Genomic DNA, 24,092 nt, shown 5'->3' on the forward strand with positions numbered 1-24,092 from the left:
TAATACTCATATATAAAATAGGTGCACGCACACACATATACTATCTATATAAATGAATGTGTGCAAGAGACAGATCACACAATTAAGCAAAATAATGAATGCCTAATATGTCGCAACTCTTTAAAAGGGGAAAATGTGTTGGCCAAAGAAGTGTTAACACTATACAGTCTTTGAACAATAAGAACTTATAAATGAATCTAAATATTCATTAAAAATTACAGAACTTACTGGCTATAGCTAGTACTTAATTGCTATTTTTAACATTGATGTGTTAAGAACAGAGGTTGGGTTTTCCAGATATTTTTATTTTTCCAGTTATCTCTGAAATCCACCTTCAGCTTCATACTCTATTAAGTTTTCTGGTTGGGGCTGCTAGGAGTTGAAATGCATGGCCACAAATTGATCATTTCTGAGTTGAGTATATAATATTTACAGTTAATGGCAGAGACACTGACCTCATGAACCAGAATAATCTCTATGAAACCCTTGCATATTTCAGAATCATTTTATAGAGAAGCTATACAAATCAGAGCTATTGTTGAAGTGTAGTGCATGTGTGTGCAGTTCGACATAATAGAAAGTAGGAGCTATGAGCAAAACCCTTTTGTTTCAGGAAAGTTGCTGCCAAATTACAAACCTTTGTTTAAAATGCTTGAATTTTCTAGCCATTTTTCCACATTATCATAGACTCACTGTTCTTGATTTGAAGAAGCCATGGGCATAATGTTTCAAATATTGATTACTGCCTTTGGTACCTTTATTAAAGTTTTTAAAACAAGATCTTACATAATTTTTAATGAGAAGTCTTATACTGAAATTTGCACTGATAGATAAAAGGGCATACTCTTCATATGTTTTCATCCCTGAGCTGTTTAGAAGTGGAAAAAACAAAGTCTCTTTCAAGTTGGGCTTGACTCCTGGTGGTTTAATGGCTATATCCATATAGTTTTCTTGACAACAGCATGGACATGCTTTACCATTGCTATTTTATAAGATTTCTTTTTTTAAAAAATCCCAGTGTAGCCTGCAGCTCTAATATTTCTTGCCCATCCAAGAACTAACTAGTTTGAATTTGCTTAACTTTTCAAGATCAGCCTTGGATTCCAGCTTAATTAGAAATATGTACTTCTGAGCAGATACTTTCTGGGGCAAGGAGCTGTTTTTGACACAGTATGCTAATAAGGGATTCACACATTACACCAAACCATATTTTTTGGACTTGGTTTAATACTGAGATACACAACTTGAGGCTTTAGGTGTATACGGTTCCCCAGACCCTTAAGCACCTTCCCCACAAGACTTTCACATTTTCTACCAAATTTTAGAAGAGGTAAAATATTAAATACATAATCATCAGCTTTATCCCAACAAGCTGGACTGAAGCAGATAAACAGGAATAGAAGAACAACTCTTTTTTTGTAGAAAAGCTAAAAAGCCATTATGAAATAATTCCAGTGGCTGTTGTGTATTGAATGCAAATTTAAATTAGATCGAAATTCAAATTTTTGCATCTCTTTTCTCTGCTCATTCTACATAAAAGAGCTAGAAGCAAGTATTTTTTGGATAATGGACAGTTTCCATCTTTGGCTTGACCTGATAATGGCTAGATTGAGTAGCAGGCTCTTTACTTTTGACTGTGAGAGACTAGCTTTCACAACATTAACTACTATTATTTATAGTTAAATTCTTAATGTAAATGAAATAAAATTGAATGTAGTGTTTGCCTTTAAACTATCAACAATTTTTTGGAGTGCAGTCCCCGGCAAATCATCCAAAGGCCAAGCATAGCTCTCAGCTGGTAAAGGTTGTCACTCCTGGCTGAGCATGTAGTGTGAGCCCAGCGATGGTGGTTTATAAGCTATCATTGTTGGCTTTGCATATTACATTAAAAACAGCCAATTTTGACTATTAGGCAACAAAGCATAGTTAAACCAAATCATAACTATGTGATGTATAAACTCAGTCTAAATAATTAGACCCGGATGTCTTTGTTCTGATCTGTTGATAAGTGTGAGGGTTTGAAGAGTCCTCTTTGCTGTATAGTCTGTTAAACCCTGTATTTGCTGCCAGATATTTTTTGCTCTTGGCTTGGCTTTAGGGCAGGGATGGACTATCCATGCAACTTCACGCAGCCCCTACCCCCATTTTTCAAGCCTTAGAATAATCTCAGAACAATATTTGGTGGCAAAACCTCTGTTCTTCAGTAAAGCACATGTTTTGCATTTTTCCTTTAAGAAAATGCAGAATAGGTCTGTTTATTCTCTATGTGGTTCAATAGGCCTAGTTTGCATTTTAAACCTCTCCAGAAAGAAAACACTAGACTCCAGTTATATAACTGTGTCACCAGCTGTGCCTTCTGCATGTCACAGAGGCTGAGGAAAAAAAATAAAAAAAGTTGTCCACTTTTGCTGTGAGGGAAGTAGTGCTGCTTAAGTGATTATGGTAGAAATCATTTACAAATTGTGCAATTGAGCCTCAGTCTTCAGAAACTCTGAATAAATTTAGATAACTCAAAACTATTTTTTTCCCTTTCTTCTAAGGGTAAAACCTTTTCCTTCCACCACCAAAATGGTTTCCATGTTATCATTATTTACACAGACATGCCTAACTTGGCACTGCTTTTTTCTTTCCAGTATCCTTTCTTTTTGTCTAGATATGACAAAATTGTTTTGAAATGAATATTTTTATGATTTTTTCCCCAAAAAGTGATCAAAGGACTCTGTAAACAACAGAGAATAAAATTTGGCTCTTTGATCATTTAACTTTAAGCCTGAGGGAGCAACTATTTCATATTTATTACTAGGGCTGCCCAGCTTCATGATTACTTTTATAAATGTAATAAGTAAATATTAATATATGCATTTCTAAGCCAAGTGGCAAAGAGTTATACTTCTTCATTATACTGAGGGCCAATAACTCATCTTCACCCTTTTATTTTGAATATACATAAAAAAGTATTTTTTGTTACTAACTCCAGCATATTCAGAGCAGCCTTTAGTCAGTAGTCTTCCTTGAGACCTGGGCCTCTTTTCATTTCCTTCATGTCTTTTTTGTTTTCAGATCTTCACTAAAATGTTGTGTTGCCACATTGGCTTCTTTTGCTGTTCTCCATATTTTTCTCCATGCTGGAATTACTTCCAATTGTGTTCTTATAGCTGCTTCTTTAGCAATTCCCAGCCATCTTTTCCCATTAATTTCTTCTACTGTGGGAATCTATTGACATGTTTCTTATGTTATGGGAAATGATAATCACAGCTGAGGAAGAAGCAGGAAATGAGGTTAATTTGAACGTAACATTTTTAAGCTTAGAGACTGTTGGTCAGGAATGTCCTAGACTGAACCTGAGACGCTGAAAAGCAGAGAAAGGAAAGGGGAGGGGAGGAGAGGGGAGAGGAGAGGAGGGGACGGGAGGAGAAGAGCGGAAGGGAAAGGAAAGGAAAGGAAGAAATAAATTGAGCTCTCTTTAACCCACTTCCCATGGTAGGAAATCTAACTAAGGGCTATGATCTGAAAATACTGCTTGCAGCCTCCCAAAGATACAGAGTTCAGATATTATAATGCATGATTTGTTTAATTTTAGTTTAATGTATTGTACAAACTTGGCCAATATATTAAGCCCAAGGTTTATATTTTTAGTATGGTTTATGCAACAAGCTAGGTTAGACTAAAGTGGTGTTGGATAAATTGTGGTTCAGCAGGTTGCACATTAAACCATAATGCAGTTTACTTCGGTGGTTCTTAAATTGGGGATAATTATACACACGGGCATATCCTGGGGGTAATAGAGCAATTTGTAAGTCAAGAATCTAGTCTGGGACTTCCACTGCCCAGATGCTTATGTAAAACAACAGTCTGGGTTTTTGTGGATGTAATGATGTTATTTGCAATTGGGAAAAGGGGTAATTGGGTCAAACAGTTTAAGAACCACTTGTTCAAGCATAGTATGTTATATAATTAAGCAATAGTGTTACATTAACTCTGCTTAAGGTTTAATGAAGGGATGGGAACTTGAGGCCATGTATGTCCCCCACCACACCCTGAGATCATGCTGTCAAAATATAACAATAAAATGTCAAAAGTTGAGGCATCAATGCCCAAAGCATGCTGACTCTGCCCAATTATATAGGATGGCAGAATCTATGAAAGACCTGGATCCACAAATATCCAGGCCCTATGCTATAAAGGGCTTTTAGGTGACAACCAGCACTTTGAATTTCACCCGGAAGCCTATTGGTAAACAGTGCAGCTCAGGAAGCAGTGGTGTTATATGGGCATAATATGACCATAACTGCCCGTGTCACGGCATTCTGGACTGGCTGCAGCTTCTGAGTGGTCTTCAAGGGCAGCCCTATATAGAATGCATTGCAGTAGTCAAATGTTAGGTGACCAAAGCGTGAGTGACTCTCCTAAAGGTCTCCTGGTCCAGGTACAGGCACAATTGGCACACTAGATGAATTTGTGGAAAGGCCTTCATGGTCACAGCTGTCATCTGCTCCTGGCATGCCAGTCCCAAAGGTGGACGTGCAGTCATACTCAGAACTAAAGGTATAACATCTTCAGACCTGTCTGGTCCAAATACCAGTGGCTCAGTCTTGTCATGGTTGAGTCTTGTCTGTTCCTCTACATCCAGACCCATAGAATGTCCGGATATTGGGACAAGACTTCCTAGTATATTCCTTATGGTGGCTAAAAAGATGGACCTGTGGCTTGACTCTCCCCAGCAAGAAATGAGTCACTTTAAAAATTGCTGCTGGGGGGCTATCTGTGAATGTGATAAGAGTAGAAAAGTAGCTATGTTTTGCTGCTTTTATCGCCATGATGTAATCCCTAATATGGGCTAAGTGCAAAAATATTAAAATACAAATATAGTTTGCTTATAGGGTAATTGTACACTTGTTTAATGTGTGTTAAAGACTCCATCTGTACCTGACAACTAGACAAACGCCAGTACTCTACCTCTTTATAAGATAGCAATTGTAAATGAAAAAACTACAGGGGGATACGTTTGTTGTGTGTGTATGGGAAGTTGTTTGGCACAATTCTGATTGAAAGGGTATGAGAGACGTCAATGAGCAAAATTTGGAAAGTACAGTGCAACTTTGTGCTGGCAGAGAGTGTGCAGATCAGTTTTTTGCTTTTCAGCAAGTCATTTAGAAGTGTTTAAATGTGAAAAATACTAATGTGTGTCTTTTTTTTAGAGACAGTGTTTGATAAAGTGAATAGGCTTGAATTATGGAATGTTGCACACAAATACAGAGTTGAAGCTGGTTGCCGAATGTGGTAAGAGCAATATATGATGGAAGTAAAGCATCCAAGAGACTAAACAGAATGTTTAATGAATGATTCAGCCCCTAGCAATGAGTACCTGTATGATGATCCTTTGGTTATTAAGGAATTTATGGAAAATATATAAGGAATGCTTGTGAGATTTCAAGTATACAGTATATGCTGGGAATATGAATGTGTTTATATATTGTAGGCATCTGGAAACATCTACCATCTTGTAGGGTTGAAACTTCAGTGTTCTGCAGCAAATGTTAGATTGTATGATGCAACAAAGAGTATTGCTTTGAAGATAAGACTAAGACCAAGGTAGTTGTGTTTGATAGGGATAATGATATGAATGATTTAAGTTATACATAAATGGCAAAAAAACTAAAGCTAGTACATTAATTTGTATACCTCGTTAGAATGTGCACTACCAAAGGTGGGAAAATGGATGAATAAATTTTAAGACATGCAAATGCAGGTAGAAAGCTTGTGGTAATATGTGGTCTACCGCAAGGAATTATTGTTTGTGAAAAGAAGCAAAAGTGGCTGTGTATAATGCTATGGTTCTGACCACTTTGTTTACTCAAAGTGAGTGTTGGGTATGTCAGGATAAACACTAAAGTACGTTGAATGCAGTGGTGGTGTGGTAAGAAGTGTGTGTGGTATAACAATACAGGAAGAATGAAATTTGACTCACAAAGCAAGTATGTGAAGGAAAAGTGAATGAATGAAGAGAAGAGGGAAGACCAAGAAAGTCATGAGTACATGGAGTTGATGAAATCCTCAAAAACAGAGATGAGAAGTTTAAAGAACAAAAGGCAAAACATGAATTAGTACAGGAACAAGATGGAAGCAAGGCTGGTTTGAAAGGAAGAATGTATGGAGAGGTATAATAATTGCGTTGGTGTAAACTAGACCCAGCGATGTATTTTTTCTATTAACATGCCTTTAGTTTCTTTTGCTTATTATTTTGTAGTCCGTTACTTTGCTTTGCATAATGTTATTTACCCCATAAGAAAATAGTGTGATGGGTGTGTGTTTTTGCTTAAATATTTTATGTGCAGGGGCGGGGAAGAGGGGAACAGAAGTGCTCTCCTTCCTTGCAGTCCATTTCCCCAGTGCTTTTCTTTCTCTTTTGTTGTTGGAAGCCACAACTGGGAAAAAAGTATCTGGAAAGAGGGAAATGCATCTTTTCTTTCTAAAAGACCTGTTCCTTTTTTCAGCATGATAGTGGGAGAGGGAAGCAATTTATTAATTTCCTTTTTGTATGGAGTGGAAGCCAGGAGATTCTTGTTCTTCTCATCCTCCATGACTGGTGGTAGCTCAGGACGTGGGCACTGATTGAATCTCCATTTTGTGCTCTCAGTTGGTCATCTAGGAAGTGAGAGAATCAATCAGCTCCTGAAGTTCTCTGTGAGCACTAGATTCACAAGAGATGGACAACACTCGTGATGTCAGCAAAGATCTGCAGATAGCAAAGATGATAATAGATTAGTTTCAAACTGCTTTGTGAATTATTAAGTTTTAAATACCCAGGAATTAACCTTATTCATTATGTTGGAGTAAAAGGTGCTGGTTGTCACTTATAAAGCCCCTCATGGCATGAGGCCAATATTCTTGAAGGACTGCCACTCTCCAATTATCTCTACCTGCCCTATTTGATCTGGCAGGAGGGGTGTCCCATCGATCAAATTAAATGGCATTTTGTGGGATCCAGGACGTGTGCCTTTTCTGTCATAACACCTGCCCTCTGGAACACCTTGCCACCCAAGATCAGAATGGCCCGCCACCTGCAGGTCTTCAGAAAGCACACGAGACCTGGCCGTTTGCCCTGGTATGGAGGTTGGGAACTTAGTGATGCCCCAGGGATTTGTTGTTATCCTGAGATTTTATTTCTCAGCTTCTGTTTTTGTCTTTATTTTTGATTATGCGTTGCATGTTTTTCACAATTATTTATGTAACTGTTTTAAATTTTGAAACTTTTTTGCCACCCAGAGATGCTTTGGTGAGATGGATGGGCATATGCATTGAATAAAATAAAGTAATAAATATGTATAGAATTATACTGCAAATCAGGGAATCCTTTTGAAATACTAAATATTTTAATTTAACAAATAGATTTATTTGCACAGTGTCATTAATGCAGTATATAAAATAAGGTAAGGTTTCTTTAACTGAAGTATGGATATGCTGTGTTAAAAACAGAAGGATTATCAGATCTGGGCTGTGAAAATCCAGCCCATATCTGGTAGTCCTAAACAAAATCAAGCTGAGATTCTACAGGTTAGCATATGGCTTGGTTTACAGGCCTGAATCAGCTGAGCCATCACTAGGCATGTGACTAGGATACTGGAATGGCAATCTTTTACTGTAAGTTCCTTCCAATTCTGTGATACTTATTCAAGAAGGCCATTTGGTAATTTTGTTTCTTATCTTTTTGAAGCATCCTCCTTATCTGTTTGCTGGGTCAAAGCTGCTGTTCCTGAGGGGTTGGGTTTTTTTTTTCTTTTTGGTTCATAAATTAAAGATGATGGGAGTAGCAGCTGCAGTGCTTACCATTTATGGGATATTGGCAGTTGCTTGGTTCTACTCTTGGTATATACACTTGATGCCTTTTAAGGGAACACAGTGCATGAAGAGTGAAAATATCCAGAAACCAGACATGTATTTCATAGACCTGCCACTTTTGTACTGTTGTTAGGAGCAGATGAGAAGTACAAGCACCAGAGTTTAACACTTTGAAAAGAATGGAAAAAGGGTTTGTTTGTTTTTTTACATTCAGAAATCTTAGATAAGATCTCCAGATCAACAGAGAGAATTACTGTCCAAGTTCTTCATGCAAGATAGCATTTTCGTGGTTTATGTGTTCAGGCTTATGCAAGCTTTTACTAAATAATAAACTGCTGTCTTTGCATATATTTTGAGGAAAAAACTCCACTGGATTCAAGAGTAACCACAGTAGCTTTTGAAGTACTTTCTATTACAAATATGCGGGCTACAAAAAAATTCTCGAATGCCTTATCATCATTCTCCTGTGCTGTTCTCACAGATGTTCTTGGTTATACTCCATTCTGTTCATAGGATATACACATAATACTCTCTTGGATCTTCTGTATTATACGATCCTTTTGACTGAAGATGAAATGGTCATATTTGTGGGTTAAGTGCATTTGGAGATAAAAGCTTTCTTTGTCTAAACTATTTTTATTTTAAAATTTCCATTTTTCTGCCCAGTAAAATTAGCTGGCTTTTTCTAAGTATCTTTTTAATTTCATAGGCATTCTTATATATTTTATTTATATGCCACAAAGGTGATAGTATTAATGTGCAGTTTTAGTTTTATATTTTAAATAATGTCACCTATGCATTAGGATATTCTATAGTAATGTAAGTTCACAGATGGCTGGTGCAAAGAGGAATACATGATTTGAGTTTAATGCTGCAATAATAAACACGATACAAAGGAATACTCTAGGGACATGGTGGCGCTGTGGGTTAAACCTCTGAGCTGCTGACTGAGCTGCTGACTTTGCCGATCAGAAGGTCAGCGGTTCAGATCCGCGTGACAGGGTGAGCTCCCGTTGCTAGTCCCAGCTCCTGCCAACCTAGCAGTTCGAAAACATGCAAATGTGAGTAGATTAATAGGTACTGCTTTGGCGAGCAGGTAATGGCGTTCTGTGTAGTCATGCTGGCCACATGACCACGGAAGTGTCTACGGACAAACGCCGGCTCTTCGGCTTTGAAACGGAGTTGAGCACCACCCCCTAGAGTCGGACACGACTGGACTTAATGTCAAGGGAAACCTTTACCTTAAGGAATACTCTACTTTTTGACTTTTTCATCCAAATTTGAATATAACATTGAAACAAGAACCTCTGCAAATTGCATCAAAGTATTTGTTATATGATAAAGTTTTGATTTTAAGCTGATTGCTTAGTATTACAGACTCCATTGTATTGAGAGAGTTACACATTAATAAAGGAAAAATTAGATAAATAAAGCAAATTTAACAAGGATTAAAATACCAACAAAGAGAAACAGAAAAGAAAAAGAAAAGAAAATAACTTGGATTTCTGGCTTTTCCCTCTTTATACATTTGCTGCTTTACAATATTTGTAGACATTTAGACCTCCTTAGAAGCCAGACTATAAGTGATTATATTTGCCATGGTGTGTGATGTGTTGTATGTATGGGAACCATTCTTGCTTAAATTTGGTTAAAATTCTATTGTGTATATATCTATTATAGATGTGTCTTTTTCTGATTGTGTTTGGGTAATGTGTTACTAATGCCATAATGGTTTTAGATTAACAGTGTTGATGCTTGCTTACAAAACTCCCAGCTTAAATTTTAGGAATTCTGAAGCAATGTTTTCTTCAGAAGCAAAACCACTTCTGAAATCTTGCCAAGAAAACTTCAGGGACTAGTCCAGGCAGTCACTAGGAGTCAAGACTGACTCGAAGGTATTAAAAAACAACAACACTGTGGTTAACTCATCCCTAAAGAAAGAACTTCAATTTAAGATGATTCCCACTCCCTCCATCCCAATCTCAAAGAAAGATGACATAGAAAAAAACATATATGCCTGTGTTACTATATTCTCAAAGAATCAGTCAAGTCAAACTTTTTATTTTAAGAGTAAATTATTTGGAAAAAAATAGTCTAACTTTCAGGTGAATATAGTATTTTGTTCTTCTAGAGAAATAGTTTTTCTAAAACTGTATTTAAGCTTCTTTGAAACAACTGTGCTAAATGGCATGTGGTAGGTTGTTATGATCAGAACCTAAATCCAGTTTTTAATTCATGGCTTTACTTGGAAATCTCTATGGATAGATGTTTCATGTGTTTTAAAAATGAATGCATGTAAGTAAGCTATATCCATATATGCAAAAAACTGTAGTATCTTAATAAGGTCTGTTTTATAATGACTTTTTTTAGGGTTGCAAAATCAATGAAAGTACCTGTATATGAAACACCAGCAGGATGGAGGTTCTTCTCAAATCTAATGGATTCTGGTCGATGCTCCCTCTGTGGAGAAGAAAGTTTTGGCACTGGTAAGAATGATACTCTGTAAAGTAGTTCTTGATGTTGTTGAACTACAGCTCCCAGCCCATTTCACAACAGTAAAAAGAACTATCACAAATAAATTTCTGCCGAATGTATTAAACTCAGAGTCAGGTCTTGTATGTAGGTGAAATCTCTGTATCTCAGATTAATATCTGTTAATTCTGAACTTCCTATAGAGGACTTGGGAACTATTTCTAATCAGTGAATTAGCTCATAGCCAAGAAAGGAACTCCCATCTATCTAGGGGTGTGTGTGTGTGTGTCAGTCACTTGGAGGTTGTAAACCATGCTATTGATTACATGAGGAAAAGCAAATACAAGATGTCTAGTAGCCATTTTTGATACAATAGAAAAATATTTTGTCCTGTATTAGCAACGTTTAAGCATTTATACCAAACAATAAACACATGCTAAGTTATACATAAAGCATACAGGAGGTTGAGAAGAACAATGTTGCATAAATAAGCACTAATTATCCGCAAACCATTATGATGCCAAAATGGCAATACATGGACAGTGCCATCATTGCCCAAATGCCGCCATTACATACTTGCGCCCCAGCATCTGATGCAAATATATAAGTTGCAGCATTTGAAGTCAGACATGTTTCATCATTTTCACCTCCACTGAATATGCCAATGCCAATCATTATGTGCCATGAAAACTACTCCTATAAAGAAAAAGAGCTACTTCAGTTTTGAGTTGGGCTACAGGATTGCTGAATGATTTCTTTCTTAGCCTCTCTTTCCATTTAAAATATGATTCAAAACAATAGCTACTTAACCTTATATGAACACAAAATAGTAATGTATGCTTTCTACTTGAAATGTATGTGTGCTTTTGTTCAGTGAAATGTAGTTGATAGAAATTTGGCAATAAGCTCTGAATATTCCAACATATATATTGGCATGATCTGTATTCATCTATAAAGACATTCTACTTTATATTTCATTCATTATACCTAGTAGCTTTGGTATGTGTGCTTTTAAAAAAAAAAAAAAAAAACATTTAAAGGACAGAATAAATAGCTACATAAAAGAAAAAAAGATGGAAAAAGACATAATAGATGATTAGCCAATAAACAAAACGATTTACAATTATCATACAATTTAAAATTCATTATTTCATTCATTAATTAAATGTATAGAACTAAATTCATCTTAAGAAATAAGTAAAAATCTATATAAAATTCTAAATAGTAATATTAATGTTGAAATTACCACCATTTGTCATTGTCCCAAAAATATATGCACTTAATCATGTAAAGGGAAAGAAAAAGAAAAAACTCAGAAAAGAGGAAAAAAAATAAAAAGGAAAAAAAATCAGTAAAAACAACATTAAATTCTAAATTTCCTCCCATTGTGCCTGAATTGTGATTGCATCAAGATATTTATAAACATTGAAATTACTTCTGTCTATATTTCCCCTTACCATATTCTTAGTGTCTGGGTTTGCCTTGTGTGACATATGATATGATATAGGGGAACCATTCTTGCTTAAATTTAGTCAAATTCTGTTCTGGATTTTTTTCTTTTATTTTTTAACGCCTTTAGTCAGTCTGGAGTCCGGGCAACTACCTGGACTAGTCCCTGCAGTTTTCTTGGAAGTTTTTTAGAGGTGGTTTGCCCTTGCCTGCTTCTTAGGGCTGAGGGAGAATGACTGGCCCAAAGTGACCCAGCTGGCTTTGTGCCTAAGGCAGGACTAGAACTCACAGTCTCCCAATTTCTAGCCTGATGCCTTAACCACCACACCAAAACTGGCTGTCTCTGGATGTATACTGTTAATTAATAAATTGTTCTTTCTCTTAAATGCCTGGAATAAAAAAAATGGAATAAAGAAATGGAATAAAGGATTAGGAAGGGGAAAAGTCTGGAGAAGTCAAAGTTTGCTGTTTTATGTATATTACATAACTGAAAACTACCAGTTGTCCAAATCCTACTTGTCTAGGATTTAATATAGTAAGAATATTCTCATATATTTGGGAAGAACAGTAAGTCACTGAATAGCAGTATCTCTGTTTCCCATATAATTGAGCTTAACTTTTAGCATATAATATGTTTACTGTTTTTCCATAGGATCTGACCACATCCGAGAGAAAGATGGACTTTGGGCTGTTTTAATTTGGCTCTCAATCATGGCAGCTCGAAAGCAGGGTGTGGAGGAAATTGTTAGAGATCACTGGACAAAATTTGGCCGTCACTACTACTGCAGGTGAAGAGTCATCAGCAGAATAATAGCCATTTTAGTTCACGTTTTTACCACATCTGTTTTATGCCATTGAGAAATAACGATAAAAGTAATCACAATTATGAGTGTGTGTGTGTGTGTCGAACCACAAACCATCATTTCAGTTTTTGCAAGAAATACAGTACTGGTTTGTACTGCAGCAAGGAGAAATGGTAATCACTGTAAACTCCTGCATTCAGATAGAGTTTGATTGCTATTAAAATTATAGCCAATATATGGAGTTTCATTTGCAGCCATTTTAGAAATGAATAACGGCATATCCCGAATAATTTAAAACAGGTAAACTAGTTTAATATAGGTATTCTAACGCTAAAAAATGTATTAAGGACATTTTATCCATGTTGCATTATTTAATTTCACTGAACTTTTATTTGCACTTTATTATAAAAGGAAAATCATTAAATAGATAAAACAAATATTGTCCCATAATTATAATCTTAAAGCTGTAGTAGTATGGTTTATACCATCATACTTGCAACAGTAGCCTAATATGCCTAGTAAAATTGGCTGGATGCATCAGCTGGTAGTATAAAAATAATATGCTATCTGTGGGATATGGGTTTCTAGTTCTTTCCAAACCAGCAATACTGTCATTCCTTTGCTCCCAGCTAGATAAGGATTTTAAATTTGTATCATAGTTTCCCAATCAAATAAGCTGTGCAGGTTAATGTGTATTAAGAAAAACCACAGCTGTATTTTTCAACTAGTTTTTTCCCACCTGGTGCCCTATAGAAGAATAGGAGTATGTTTCCTACAGTTCCCACACACCACAGACTGCTTGCAGAAAGACTTTATTCCAGTGTTACCTTAGAGAGGGTTCTATCATACACAATGAAAACTTCCTATTTAACCTTGTTCATTTCCTTGGCAATCTAATAGCCCAGCAAATCGGTGGCAGTGTGTTTAAGGGAGTTGTAAATTGCTTCTCTGGGAAATCTGTTTCTTTTCCCCTGTCCCACAGTCAAAAGATATGAATCAACAGTACTTGAGTGTTGCTTCCAGCCTTTGACTATAGATTGGAGGGCTGCCTGCCTGCCTGCCTGCCTGCCTTACCCACTGCCTTCCTCACGAGAGCAATTTCCAAGCCCCTCTAGATGAGGTGGTGGGGGAGGAAAAGGGAGGCATGTTTCCTCTGCAGGTTGTAACATGGCAAGATGTAGCATATCCATAACAATTGTATTCAACTATGTTAGATTTATGCTAGTGCAATAAAAAGTGGGAGAGAGATAAAGATGGAGTCATTCTATTTAAGACACCTAGGACCTTTGGTTAATCATTGTATCTTGTCTTCCCTCTCATCTTTACAATATCGTTCAAAGTGCAAATGAGACCATTTATGATTTATGAGACCATTTATGATTTGCCTGGCTCTTGACATAACTCACATACTTAAAGAGGATGGCTAAAAAGAAGAGAAGCTGGGCCAGAGGCTCTTGATGGTCCCCCATTTGGGAGTAGGGCAGGTGGCCAAAAGAACTAGATTCAGGGGTTTCAATAGATTTAAATTTGTCCTGTTTGTATTGTATTTCTGATTTTCTGCCATGCCACCTGCTCTTTGGAACATCGTCCCACCCCCGAGATCAGACTCTCCCTGAACCTACTGGCCTTTCGCAAGGCATTAAAAACTTGGCTCTGCTGTCAAAACTGGGGCCCTGATAGTGTGGGTGAGCCGTTTCTTTCTTCTATATTGATTGTGGAAAGCTTTGCGTTTCTTGGTTGCTACTTTTTATGTTATTTATTTATTTTTAATTATTGTTTTGTTTTTATTCTGTTTTTATCCTATTTTGACTGCTAGCTCCTAGAGCAGTGTTTCTCAGCCTTGGCAAGTTTAAGATGGGTGGACTTCAACTCCCAGTATTCCCCAGCCATTTTGGGAGTTGAAGTCCACCTATCTTAAACTTGGCAAGGTTGAGAAACACTGACCTAGAGTCATGTAAATGAGATGGGCAGCCCTACACATTAAATAAATAAATAATACGTATTGCCTTTTCACATGTTTCTTCTCTTTTCATATTTGCAATACAAGATTTGATTATGAAGCACTGGATCCTAGAATGGCATATTTCATAATGAGAGACCTGGAAGCCTTGATCACTGACAAATCTTTCACTAATCAACAGTTTGCTGTTGGAAACAATGTTTACACTGTGCAGAAAGGAACCAGCTTTGAATATGTGGATCCCGTAGATGGCACTGTGACCAAAAGACAGGTGTGTCGAGCAGGTTTTTTCAAACAACATGGGATCACTGAAAGAGAAATAGTTGGTAAGAACAGGACAAGACTAAGGGAAATAACTGGAAATTTGCATAATTTTTAGCTTTTGCTCATCCTTCATTGCCAGTGGCAACAAATAGATCTGAGTGGATTCCACACACAGCAGGTAGGAAGAGAATTAGAAATGTGCATTATTTTTAACTTTTGCTATTATAAATGTGACAATTTTATTAATGAAAAAAATCTCCAAAGCCCAAACTGTAAGCTTAACATGAATCTATTTTATTCTAATCAGCAGATAACCCAAAGAATTCCAATTGTACCAATATACAGAATAATGTCAAAAATTATGTTCTCATGTTGAATAAGAAAATCAAATACTGTATTGTTGCAAATGAACTGTTAGTTGCTACAGTATACTACAAATTTACATTCTGTTTCCACACTTATGAAATATTTATTCCCTTTACAGGGGCTGAGGATTATTTTCTCTGATGCTTCCAGACTCATCTTTAGATTAAGTGCTTCAAGCCAGGTGCGAGCCACCCTTAGAATCTATGCGGAGAGCTATGAAAAAGATCCCAGCAAACATGAGAAGGAACCACAGGTAAATACAGAGAAATTACTTTTAGACTTCTAAGGAAAAAAATAGCCTGGATATGGTTAAGATGTTCAAAGGAAACCAAGATGTATGGCAGACTTCCCCACTAGATGGCCTGCATTAACATCTGGATACACTTTCAGTTCATGTGAAGGTGGGCACAGATATGGGTGAGCTCTGCCTGGAGAGCACATGCTTTCAGCTTTTGCGTACATTGACTGAGATCATTTCAGACTGGAGTAAAACCCTAAATATTTGCATTTATATAAGCAAAATAGTAATTTGGTGCAGTTTAACTCTTAACTCTGTGGTGACAGTTCATGTGACAAGACATTGTAGTGATACATATCCTAAAGCTTATACCCTTGGCAAGAGTGTTTAAGTAACAGGTGGCTTTTCAGAGCGTATAAATTGGGCATTAATCATGAGGAGCAAAGCAGAATTGATAATCTTGGGAAAAGGCCAAGGTTTGCAAAAGTTTTTAACCCTAAAAATAGTAAAAAAAAAAAAAAAAACTCACTGGGAAGAGGGATTCCAGAAACATCCCAATAGGACCCTGTATTGAGAATTCTACATTTTGTTGCTGGTCCCACTTTTACCTCTGTCTCTTGTTCTTTCTTATTTCAAAATGCCCTGTTCCACTGCAATCATATCTCAATGACATCTCTCACTGGCTGAGATCACAAATGCTATGCCAGGATTTTTAATCAAGGATTGTTAACTAGCCAATGCAGTAATCCAAAGTTTCTTAAGGCTTCATTTGAGTCTTCATAATTTACAGGCTCTGTACTCTTATTATTCTATCACAGTATTTCTCAACCTTAGCAACTTGAAGATATGTGGACTTCAACTCCCAGAATTCCCCAGCCAGTCATGTTGAAACGGTTGAGAAACACTGTTCTGTTTCATGGTTCAAGGATAAGCATTGGCAAGAACAAAAGTTTCCATGGCTGAAATCCAGTGATCCATGGCTTCCTTTATATCACATAAATAAAATTGCAAATCTAAGCATATTTACATAAAGCAAAAGGGTTGTATTTCCAAATAAATGCTGTCAGGCAGTACATCACTGACTTAAAAGAGTAGATTTCATCTGCTTTTCCTGTTTCTTAAAACAGAACCTAAGAATGCTTGTACTGCTATATCTTAAAAGATTGTAGCCTTAAAGGCAAGATCGAATTGTTTTGAGAGTAGATCTTTGGGATTTTTTCCTGTTTCTATAAAACTACTTCTATGTGCATCACACGTGCCTATAGAATAGATTATTTTAACATGAAATTTCCTCATGGAAGGAAAGAAGGAAACATAAGTCTATTAAGATTTATGCACAGAGATCTAGTTATTTTTCCCTTTCTCTTTTACTTTACTTTCATAAATCTAAATTAAAATTCAACATTTTTAAAATAGCTTGCTGTTAAGCCAATTTATCTGGAGAATTACTTTCCTAACGTATTCCAGTGACTTGCTGCAGTAATACTGCAGTTGGGAAATACATCCAAGAAAGTTTTGGATTCCTTGTAAGGAAGAAATGCGAAGCTGCTGGAGAGTTCTTTTGTATTTATAAACAAAAACTGTTCTGTACTAAAGAGGAGTTAAAGGCTAAAGGAGTGTTTTAGCCAACATCTACAGATTCATAGACGTTGCTCTCAGTTTTGCCTGATTAGTGGTAATGTTTACTAGAAAGGCTTTCCCAGAGGAGGAGAATGAAGTGCAGTATCTTAATTTTCAGGGGCATGAGAACAACATGTGAAACTAAATAGTTAGGGTTGAGCCTTGCATCCAGGATAGCTATCACAGTTGCAGAATAATCTTGTCTCTTATACGTTGGAAAGGTATTTGAGATTGTCAAAATTATCAAGTCATCCAAAGTATTTCTATACTCTTAATACTGGCTGAATTATTCAACCCAGCGTTTTTTTCAGGGGGGCATGTAGGAGAGAAGGTTACATGAACATTTAAGATGGGATATTTTGCTAGAGACCCATTAAGAGCAAGGTGCCAATGATTTTCTTATTTCCTTCTTTATTTAAACTTTACCGCTCCTATCATCAGTAAGAATAATAAATTGGGGAAGCAGTGAGTGCATAAAAACCAGAAAAAGAGAAAATATCTCAGTATCAGGAATGCTGTTAGGATGCTTGGTTATCATTTGAGATACTGCTTGAAGTAGCAGCAAAGCTGTTTTTTTTTTTCATTAAAAAAAGGGAGAATCATTCAGCATCTTTTATTTCGAGGTGAGACAGCCTCCCCCAAAGGCCACCCAGCATGCTCTCTTTAACATTGTGAATTTTTCTGGAAAAGTTAGGGGCATAACTAATCCTAAATCCTAGTTAACACAAAATGCAGATGACTAAAATGAGATGGGGGGATCAAATATCAGTTTTCCATTGTCTTTTATGTATGAGATAAAGCTAAATGCTAAAGCTTTCTGGCTTTAGAATATTCCAATATTTAATTTCAAAAGTAGAGCATATAATTATTGCATTTTTCTTGGAAAAGTTTAGAAGCTCAGACTTACTGAGATTAAATAATTAGTACTGTACTTTGACACACTATTTCACTTAAGTTGAAGGTACAGTTCATGCAAGATTGTGCATATGTCTAAATGAGCTTGTTTGAAGTCTGGTTGCCAGTCTAGATCTGGAGAAAGTGTTGCTTGTTGTAACATTTTGAAGCAGAGACTTTTTTAAAATGAGCAGCAACTTCTGCCCACAGAAGTTGTGGATATCTGTTCCAACTTTTGCCCCATGGGCTCTAGGAATAACGAGGCTGGGGATCTTTCCCAAGTAATGTTTCTCTGCAGTTGCTAGAGCAGCAAAGTGTTTCTCTCCCTCTCTCTGTGAAATGGCATGATTTGGGTTATTTTGTACCCAGCCAGTGCAACAGCAGACATGCTCTTTGGGAAAAAATCCCACAGTGATGTCCAGATGATCCACTAGAAGATGCAGCGCAATCAGACTACAAATGGTTCTCACACATGGCACCAAGTCATAATGTGGGTTGTTCGTTTTTGCTTTACATGAATCCATCACTTGTTGCAGAAATGAGCTATCATGAGTCATAAGTGACCTGCAGACCACTTTTTGTGGCATCCAGCATCCCCCAACATTGTACTGCTGAGTTGGCAGCAACCTGCCAGTTGTAGCAGCATCATTTTTCATTTAACAAAAAGCCAACAAATCAGCAGAGGAGTTGTCTTAGCCTCCAGTAGATGGGGAAGAAATTCCTGATTTCCTCAGGTTAACAGCACACACTCTACTACCCTTAGGAGCTGAAAAGGTGTTTTAAAATGTTTATCTCCCTGAACTGTGGCTTAGCTTTTTCAGCAATCCATAGTTAAAAATCTTTGCTTAGCTTCTTTTGTGTGAATTTAGCCTGTGCATACAAGTCATCTCATAATCTCCACTATTCCTTCATTCCCCTGACATAAATATGGCTGTAGATTTGTCTACAACCATTCATTGCCATACCCTGTATTTAAACATAGTGATATTTAACAGAGGTGTTTTTCAGTATGGGCAGGGTGTAAGTCAATTGGAGATGCGTCACAGAAAGAAACAAGACTTTATGTAGTGATTTCCTCTCCGGACACATCTGAGGGAACCTGCAGTGCATTTCTAATAGTCTTTGCAGCCTCTGAAACACATGAAAGAGTCATACTTCCTTTCCACTGGCAATTGAGATTATGTATTTTACAAGATTTATTTTTTTAAGTATTTTGAGATAACCTGGAAAACAATAGGGAATGTTCTGCCAATAAAACACCGAATTATTTGAGGTATTTTGACTCATCTAATTAATATTAAGGGGAAGGACTTTTGCAGAAAAGCTTAGAATCAAACAAAAGGCTTTTTTGTGGTAATCTTTTAAAGCAGAATAAATAGAGGTTATGAGGTTAAAAAAAAGGGGGCACTCTGATTTTACTGTGTCCAAAAACACTGTACAGTTAAAGCTATCAACTTTGTCAAATGACCCTGTGTCTGTGATTTTGGCATCATTTCCTATGCAGGAATTTTTAAAAATGATTTTTCCTATCCATCCTCTTTAATAGAAAATGCTTCATCTATCACAGTTTTCAATTAGCTGCTGTTAAAAATAAAGAGCAGATACAGTATTGTTAGTAGTAACATGGAATCTCTGATTAGTGGGCAGTAACAGTGTTTCCAGATCTTATTTTAAATGAACGATTTGAAATTACTGTACAGAATTTTTGTTTTCTATAAAATATCTGTTTCATTTCCCAAGATATTTAAATTTTACCCAACAGAGCATTATCAATAAAGGTAGATACAATAGAATGCTTACATCTTGAAAAAAATGATAAAGACTGTACAGGACTCTATATACTGTAACTATGATATATGCTTATGTAAGTATTATGAAGTTTTATTTAAAACAATAACAATGCTTTTATAAATATTTGTTTCAAAAGTAGAAATATACAATAAAATCTCAGTGACATTTGAAAGCATTGTAAGTATAGTAATTACAATTCTGGATTGATTTCCCTTTGTTCTGCAGTATATCCTTCTTGCTTCATCTTTATTTTCCATTACCCTCTTAGTTGCTTAAGCAGCACTTAAAAAGAAGACAAATTATACTGGTTTATCAATGGCAGCAAGAACAGTGATCCATTCCAGCACAGTAAAAAGTTATTAGGTATCTTTTATCATCAATTTAGTCCACACAAGTCCAGTTATATCAACAGTGGGGAAATACTCATTGAGATAAACAAAACCTGGTCAAAATGCAAAGGTAACTTATGGTAACCACATAGGAAACAGTCTCTGAAATTAGTTTTGAAACACATTCAGAAATGCAGTTCATCTGTATGAGAAGCCTTAAGCACCATGAATACAATATGTGTAAAACAAATACTTCAAATGTTTGGTTTTTATTCTCTGGGTTAACTACTGAAAGGTGAAAGGTCCCCTGTGCAAGCACCGAGTCATGTCTGACCCTTTGGGGGGACACTGCTTTCGCGACGTTTTCTTGGCAGACTACAGTGGGGTGGTTTGCCATTGCCTTCCCCAGTTGTAATTACCTTTCCCCCAGCAAGCTGGATGCTCATTGTACCGACCTCAGAAGGATGGAAGGCTGAGTCGACCTGATCTGGCTACCTGAGAATCCAGCTTCTGCTGGGATTGAACTTGGGTCGTGGGGAGAGTTTTGGTTGCAGTACTGCCGCCTACCACTCTGCACCACACAAGGCTCTTTCAGGTTAACTACTATTTGAACAGAAACCATGTAACCATCCCAAATAATACATTTTTCAAATCTCTTTTACAACCACCAATGTTATTTGCCATCCCCAAACCTTGGGCAAACCAAGCTTATATATTACTTTTTTTGTTTGTTTCAAAACATATTTTTCTTAAAAATAACTTCAAGAGACCAATAATATTAGTGTAAACAGATCTGATTATTTTGCATTGTGCAGAAATTTTGGATTGTGTGTAGAAGGGGATTAACTAAAAAAGGAGAATCACCTAGTTCTGATTCTCAAGTTTTTGAAAGCTGAGGACCCTCTGAGGCAGTCAGTGTTTTCCCTCCAAAAGCCATTGCTTAACCAGTACCTTGTCTAAGCTGCTCTCCATCCTGAAGCAATGAAAAAGTTTTCTATGATCACTCCACACAAAAAGGAAATGAAACCAGTTAGTAAAAAGAAAAAAATAAAATTTAAAAACTCCAAGAAGCTTATGTCTCTTCATCTCCTATACTGTAGAAGAGAAGGGGAAACAGAAAGACGTCAGTGTCTTCCCACTCCACTATTCCCTTAAAACTTTTTTTTTTCTTCCAAATTGGGTAGGATTCCGGGTGAGACTAAGTGCAAAAAAAGAACAAGCTCACTTGACCACAACCATAGCAGTTTTTCTAAGGTACAGTGGAAAAAAATAGCAAAAAAATGCCATGGTTACCATTTTGTGGATCTGGGGTTCTAGAAATTAAAAGAAAAACCCAACAGATTCCACACCCTGAAAAAGCTTGAAAACCCTGCCTTAAAAGTTCTCCTCCGGCAGTTAAGGCTCAGAAGTCAGGAAGAAGGATGACGCAAGGGTTCTTTCTAGTGGGGAAACAGATGGCTCACAAGCTCAGCAGAGTTTCACTATTGTAAAATGGAAGATTGCCCCTGCCCCCCCCCAAAAAAGCCATTTGGATTACATTGCAGCTGAGCCAGAAATAAATGAGTTTAGCTGCCAAATTCATCTGACATCATGGGATGGCTGGGGTCTGCAGCTGCTTTTGAACTAATGCAATTTATAGTGACCATAGTTAAGTAAGGTACAGGTACATTGTGAACATCTACAGAATGGTTGTGTAAATTATGAGATGATTTTGCAATGTGAACTATCAAATGATTTACCAGAAAAGCAACTTCTTCCCCAAATCTGAACATTGCTAAAATAAAATGCCTCAGGTTACAGAGTATATAATTCTAGTAAGCTTTTATTCCCCTTAATCCACAGGTTTCATGAAATTCACAGTCAGTTTTTAAAAGATGGTTTGTGCCCTACATCACAAAGGCAAAAGACACAATTTACTTTTAGAAATTTTTTACTACATTTGATCAGTTTTCACATACAGATTTGGTAGAAGTAACTGTTATAGTAGACAAGGAAACTATATTACCACACAAATATTATGCAGAATAAGCTAAAACATGGGGATCTAGATGGCTTAAGGTACGTGGTGATATATCAGATGACAGTTCTTACTATCCTCGGCACTATGGCCATAGTGCTGTCCAGGATGCTAGGAGTTGTAGTCCTCCTTAACTGGCAGACTTCAAATTGTAAAAGTCTTTTCCTTATCATCCAGGGAGATTGGTCTTCTAGATGTTGTTGAACTGTAACTCAGATGTTCATGTCAGCATGACTAATAATAAGACTGTTATTGAACAAAATTGTGAGGACTTCAGGTTCCCCTTCTATCATGGCCTGCATAGTTGAGGATATGTACACCTTGGTGATTCTATGTCTCTCCAGTGGGGGTGGGGGGAGAGAGAGAGAGAGATCCATGCTTATTACATAACTAAGCAAAATTATTAATAGATTGCTAATGTGCCATCTGAAGGAAGAACATGGGTCAAAGCGGTTAAGGCAGAATGCTTTACCATAGTTCTTCACCAAGGCTAGATGTAAGTTAATTTACTTAGCTTATCTGGTCTTGTTATAATATCTGCCTCTAGTTGAAAAACTTGCTTTGTGGTTATATGCTTTTTGGCCTCTTCACACAAAGACAGGAATCTCAAGTGGATACCAAATGGGGCTGATTACCTAGGTGTTTTTCATCCTGAGAGGCAGAAAATGGGATCATATATGGGATGGGTGGAACAAAACTTTCCTCAGATCAGGCCATTGTTTAACATATCAATGAAACAAAGCAAAACACCGGCTACTCTGACAGTTGCTGGGACACCAGACCAAATTTATTTTATTTATTTCTATTACCTGCTTACTGCAAACTACAATTTTGTGGTTATGTGAACAAACCCTTTAATTCACTTTACAACTGAGGAATAGCAAGCAGTTTGAATGCCATAGGGCTAGAAATCATGCCCGTCATTCCCAATAATTAGTTGAGAAAGTACCCCTCCTTGTCATAGTATCATTCAAAAGCCATAACCTTTGCATGCATTTTATTAGTTAATTATAATAAATAGAACCTTGAACTTCGGTGTACTCTTATAATTTGATTTCATTTATCAAGTGAAACTATGACTATGCTAAATTCATTTGTGTCATGTGGTGCCCAACTAGCTGTAGATGAAAAGACAAACAGAATAATAAAATAATTATTGCATATTTTGAATCAATATCTGAACTATTTTTAGAAATATTTTATTATACTTGACTGGATTATCTATTTATAAACTGTACCATATATTTCTGTTCTTACATTACTCAGTAAGAGTCAGATAATAGAATTTAAAACCAGCTTACCAGAATGTTCCTGAAAAATATTTTCCCAGCAACAGCAGTTTGGTTATGGAGAAGTTGGTACCTTATGAAAAATTATTATTGGTCCTGGAAGAACAGTAACAACAAGAATAAAGTAGCCTCTACAGGGGTATCTGCAGCATATGATTTAAAAAGTTATGGCAGCCATGAGGGTGCGTTCAAAGCCCACTTGCCTTGTTGCATGCGCAACACACATAAAACAGGTAGAGCTTCAATTGCACCATCATGGCTGCCATCTTAAACACACCTTGCATACACCCCTTAGCAACTAGGAGGCATCTCCATTTCTTCTTACACAGGGCGGTGTCACTCAGCTGAGGGTATTTTCTACAATGTAACTGTATGCATAATCTAAAACAAAGAAAGTGTGCCCTTTTTTATGGCTGTCCTCATGCAACATGCTTAGCTAGAAACCTCGATGAATGCAGGAGAGGACACTGTTTACATTAACTGAGCATTGTTAAGCCTGAAACAGCATTTTTGTTTTTCTAAAATGCTGAGTAAACTATTGAGGAGAGAAGGGAAGAGTGGGGTGACTGGAAAGAGCAGGTGAGACATGAATGAAATGGCTGGCATAAAGGGAGATTCGGCACTGTTTTGATTGGTAGTGAGAAAAAGAGATTAAGGGATGACATGGTTAGCAGAAGAGAAATTAGTGAACTAAACAGAAATGTATTGAGGGCAGGATCTGTATAAGTGTTTCATTTGAAGACAATTTTAGAGGAAAATGA

General features: G+C 36.7%; 1 protein-coding gene across 1 annotated transcript in view; it reads left to right on the forward strand.

The window, feature by feature from the left end:
• PGM5 (phosphoglucomutase 5) overlaps positions 1 to 24,092 on the forward strand; it is a 63,355-nt gene that overhangs the window by 32,999 nt on the left and 6,264 nt on the right. The window contains exons 7-10 of the mRNA XM_063295109.1: positions 10,210 to 10,325; positions 12,413 to 12,548; positions 14,611 to 14,794; positions 15,272 to 15,406. Of these exons, the coding sequence (XP_063151179.1) occupies positions 10,210 to 10,325; positions 12,413 to 12,548; positions 14,611 to 14,794; positions 15,272 to 15,406 (571 nt within the window). The remainder of the gene's footprint in view (positions 1 to 10,209; positions 10,326 to 12,412; positions 12,549 to 14,610; positions 14,795 to 15,271; positions 15,407 to 24,092) is intronic.

This window comes from Candoia aspera, chromosome 2 (genome assembly GCF_035149785.1).
Source record: "Candoia aspera isolate rCanAsp1 chromosome 2, rCanAsp1.hap2, whole genome shotgun sequence".
Taxonomy (NCBI): domain Eukaryota; kingdom Metazoa; phylum Chordata; class Lepidosauria; order Squamata; family Boidae; genus Candoia; species Candoia aspera.